The following is a 4889-nucleotide window of genomic DNA, read 5'->3' as shown; positions in this document are numbered from 1 at the left end:
AGAGAAGGGGAGAGAGAGAAGAAGAAGAAGAAGAAGAAGAAGAAGAAGAAGAAGAAGAAGAAGAAGAAGAAGAAGAAGAAGAAGAAGAAGAAGAAAAGAAGAAGAAGAAAGAGGAGGAAGAGGAAGAGGAAGAGGAGGCGGCTGGTTAGGAACACATGGAAAGGGGGAGGGGAGGGGAGAGAGAGAGAGAGAGAGAGAGAAAGAGAGGGGGGGAGAGAGAGAGAGAGAGAGTTCAGAGGGGGTGCAGAGAGAGCAAAGAGAGGACAGTCTCTTTTATAGCAAGCCAAGCCTGCCTGGTTGTTGCTAGGTAACTGTTAGGCGGAGCCTAGATGGTAGGCATCAACCACAGTTTCAGTTTACTCTCTTGGCTCTTGGAAGTATCATTACCCATGGATGAAAATGCTGTAACAAGGATGAAAATGCTGTAACAATCCATTCTCTGTAAGCTGACTTTAAAAATCAATTACAAATACTTGAATTATTTCACAGTGAAACCTGAGTGAGGCTGACGATTAATTCAAGAGACCAGGTGGACTGTGCAGTCTTCCTAAATTCTATTGAAACTCTTGGAACTGGAAGCTGGTGTTGGCCAGACTGGGTTTCAAAGTTTATTCTGGCTCAAATCTCAACCCACAGGGAAACCCAGTTCCCTGTGGAGGTACAGGGGTCTTCTGGGAATCTAGCAAACCAACCTGTGTTCCATTTCATAATACTGTCCTTCCCCATCTCCCACCCCTGCACCAGACAAAACTTAGAGAGTATATGTCTCTCCAAAGACAGGATGGTGTTTTGGGAGGCCAGATTGCCCTGACCCTAGTCAAACATTTCCTTTGGAACTGGAGCATACTGGAGCTGGAATGAACCTTAGAGATCATCTAGTTGTCTGGCCCTCCATATCTTACCAGAATTTAAAGGACACCCCACACACACACACACACACCCGTAATGGCAGAGCTGCATTTGTGCCCATGGTTATTGTCCATATTGGAACATTTGACCCTAAAATATGATCTAATCCCTAACCTCTGCCATGAAGGACACACACATACTACACACACACCACAATATGGAACTATCTTTGTACTAGCTAGCAGTTTGAATAGACAGCAGATTATATATATCAAGTCTAGTTTTGTTTTTATCACTGTTGCTCTGAGGTCCTGAAAATTGGATTCCATTTACAAAAGGCACAAGAAAAGTTAACTGGTCTGTCTGTGGTAGTGGTTCTCAACCTGTGGGTAGGTCTCAACCTGGGGATTGCATAGCAGATATTTACATTACGATTCATAACAGTAGCAAAATTGTAGGTATGAAGTAGCAACAAAATAATTTTATGGCAGGGGGGTCACCACAACATGAGGAACTCTACTAAAGGGTCACACTATTCCTAAGGTTGAGTACCACTGGTCTATGGTTTGCTTTCAGTATTATATACAGTAGGCTATAAAATATGGTATAGAGAGAAAGCAATGTAGACACAGAGAATGGGATCCTTCCTGGGCACTTAGAAGACTCACACAGAACTGAAGATGTAAAACTACAATTCTAATACCTTCCTTATCTCTTCCACTGTCAAGACTACAAACACAGTTTCGAGAATTTGTATCATGAAGAGTTTGCGGAGAACTGCAAGCAAGTTTTTGTTATTTCCAAGGAGTCACAAAGAACCTTTGAAATATTGGAAAGATTTGCTATAAAAGATCTTGATCTTGACTCTGACAGTACTATAGCAGGTTCGGGGTTAGACTCCATTCTCAGGTAAGAGGTTCAGATATCCTAGTTTATTTTATGGGACTAAAGCAAAGTGACCCGACTTTAATAGTGTGAACCTACAAATGCACAGTATGTCCTCCCCTTCCCCATAACTTCCTCTAAAGCCCTGTGAGGGAAGCTGCACCCAGACACCTCGCAGAATGGCTTCCTAACCAAGTCATCACCAATAGCCATGTTAAACCAATAGACATGCTAGTGTGGAAGAAGGAAATCTTATGGACCTGCCCCTATACAACGAACTACACACAACTAACTCCTGCTGAGAAAAGGAGAGTTAACCATCCTCAAGGATGTTTGTTATCTAGGACCAAGTGGTGAGCCCTGAAATCATAAACATAAAACATTAAATCAGTGGGCTTCACTTATATATTTATGCATAAATGTATATATAAAAATAATTTGAAAAAGAGGCTATGAATTTAAGGGAGGGAGGGGCATAGAGAGGTGGAAATGATGTAATTTTAATTTTAATTTCTAAATGTTGCAAAAATGTAAATAAAAAATTAAGTTAAGGAAAGAGATAAAGGAAAAAAGACATTGAAAGCCATGCTTGAGTGCATGTTGGCGATCCCTCTGCTTTCTTGAAGCTTTTCTATATTCCACACACTCTCTTCTGGTGTTCTCAAGATGAAAAGCCTCCATCAAACCTTGCTTAACTCATTCCTGAGAATTATGGAGTGACTGCAAGCAAAAGAAACCAAGGAACATGAATATGTTTGGATAGTATTGTGTCATTTACAAAGAGCGTCTACATCTATCACTATAAATTATATTAATATATTCTCCAAGCACTTATTAAAATTAGACCATATCCTATCTGGGTTAACAAGGAATCAAGTTATTCTATACATTGCATGAGCTTTTTTGTTGTATCTGATGTTCTGCATGGTACAGCCAACCCCCATATGTCTTTCCCCTATGGAGATCGTAGTCCTCTGTGTACTGCTCACCGGCACTGATGACGAGTTAACCGTGAGGAGCCAGAGCTGTCTGCAGTGTCTCCCCATGCCTCATTTTTAAACAGGGGAGGGCAGCTTACAATACTATGTTCATTCTCCTCCTTTGCAGCTCACTGGAGAATTTTGTGATTTGAAACACAGAAGCTGGTATGGGACAGGCTGCCTTTGCAGTTACTGTCCTCCACTTAATACTCCTATCACTCAGAGTAACCAGTGTGCTCTCTAGTGGTCTGGTGCTCATGCTAAGAGGAAGACAATATATTTGGTTACCTCTGCATGATACCCAGCCACGGTCTTTAAGACCACAGAAGAAATATATGGGTTATGGTTAAACATATTAGGTTTGGATAGGCAAATCCACAGAAGCTCAGCGTTAGGGAGCAGCGGCTGAAAGATGAGAGTGGGGACGGAGAGGAGGGTGGTTATTTGAAGGGACAGAGGTTTTATTTTGGATAGTGGACATGTTCTGAAGTTTAATAGCATTGATGTTTATATAACCTTGTATAATGGAAACCAGCCAATTGGAATCTTTAAAACTAAGGGTTTTTTGCTTGTTTGTTTGTTTTTGTTTTTTGGTTTTTGTTTTTTTGCTTTTAAATTATTTCTCATTTTTGTTTATTATTCTTGAATAGCTCATCATTCAAACGAATTTTGTTGTAATTGAAGAATTCAATTTGGACACAATAAAAATACAATGATTACATACTCTTTTTTAACTGTATGAAAACACTTGGGGCTCTGTTTGCTTAACCACCTGGAACAGCGCTCTGTACTGTATGTTCCTGAATACCGTGTGTAAGTCAGTAGAAGAATGTTCTTTGTTCTAAGTTGCAAAGCATGGGTTCAATACCAACTTTATTTTCTTTACTTATATCTTTCTGTCTCCTTCAATTAGGGCCCTCTGTATGGCCCTGGCTAGCCTCAAACTTACTACGTAGTCTGGACGGGCCTTAAACTTCTGGCCATATTCCCATCTCTGCCTCCTGACTACTGAAGTTACAAGCATGTGCCACGTCACAGGTTATACATCAGTCTCTTATCAGTAGGGTTTTTTTATAATAATGTTTCCATTTGTTTTTGAGAGGGTGCTGGGATCTCTGATTACGCGGATACATCCACCACGCCTGTATTTATCCTCATTGATCTGAGCTGTGTGGTGCACACACAGTTTCAGACTCACAGACACTACATGAACACAAGAGCTAAACCCCCTGCCTTGACAACATTTGGTCCTGGACACAAGGACTATGCACATGTGTGAAGAGTGTGCAGTATGCTCCACATCTTCAAGGGCCAATGGAGCACGATGGAACCTTGACAAGGGGCCAGCTGATAGAGTGAGGGGAAGCCCTAGGTGACAAGGTGATGCTTGGGTAACTAACGGAAGTAAATAAGGCAACCAGCTATGCAAACATGGCATGCAAGAACATTCCAGACAGAAGTCATTGTAAATACAGAAGCCCTGGGGCTAGAGAAATGACAAAGATGCCAGGCAGCTGCAGAGAAAGTAGTGTGGGATGAGGTCACCTGGCCTCACAGGTCACCTATATGACATCTTTCAACAAGCTTACACTGGCTGAAGGCGGAGTTAGGGCTCAAAGTTAAATCCTACGTTGGAAAATTCTCAGTGAAGGAGTTTTAGTAATAGAGCATTGATTCCCAACTCATATGAATGAAGATTGAATTCTTGTGAAATAACTACTTTTTAATGACTTGGCTTGGGGAGGGGGTATTTATTTCAGTAAGTTTTCAACCAACCCTCTCACATTGCTGAATCTGAATTCAGGTTCATGGGTTTCATTTCATTCATTCAGTCATTATCCATTAACAATTTGTCAGATGCTGTGCTAGTCAAGAGTAAGTTAATTCTGGAGAATTTACTGCCACTGAAAAATCATTACACATACACCTTTTACAAACACACATGTGCACACACACATGCATAGACAGACAGACAGACACACACACACATACACATTTTGTATGATTTGGGTTAGGGATTAAACCTAGGACCTCATTTATGATAGGCAAGCACTCTACCACTGAACTATACCCACAGCCATTTTTCTCCTCTCCTCTCCTCTCCTCTCCTCTCCTCTCCTCTCCTCGCCTCGCCTCGCCTCTCCTCGCCTCTCCTTGCCTCTCCTTGCCTCTCCT

The 4889-nt window shown here is 41.4% G+C and overlaps 1 protein-coding gene across 1 annotated transcript in view; it reads left to right on the top strand.

The window, feature by feature from the left end:
- LOC110326135 (tetratricopeptide repeat protein 41) overlaps nt 1–4889 on the top strand; it is a 66897-nt gene that overhangs the window by 10198 nt on the left and 51810 nt on the right. The window contains exons 3-4 of the mRNA XM_021204283.2: nt 1578–1758; nt 4519–4589. Of these exons, the coding sequence (XP_021059942.1) occupies nt 1578–1758; nt 4519–4589 (252 nt within the window). The remainder of the gene's footprint in view (nt 1–1577; nt 1759–4518; nt 4590–4889) is intronic.

The sequence above is a fragment of the Mus pahari genome, chromosome 9 (genome assembly GCF_900095145.1).
Source record: "Mus pahari chromosome 9, PAHARI_EIJ_v1.1, whole genome shotgun sequence".
In the NCBI taxonomy this organism is placed as follows: domain Eukaryota; kingdom Metazoa; phylum Chordata; class Mammalia; order Rodentia; family Muridae; genus Mus; species Mus pahari.
Note: the sequence above shows the minus strand (reverse complement) of the source record. Positions and strands in the feature narration are given on the sequence as shown.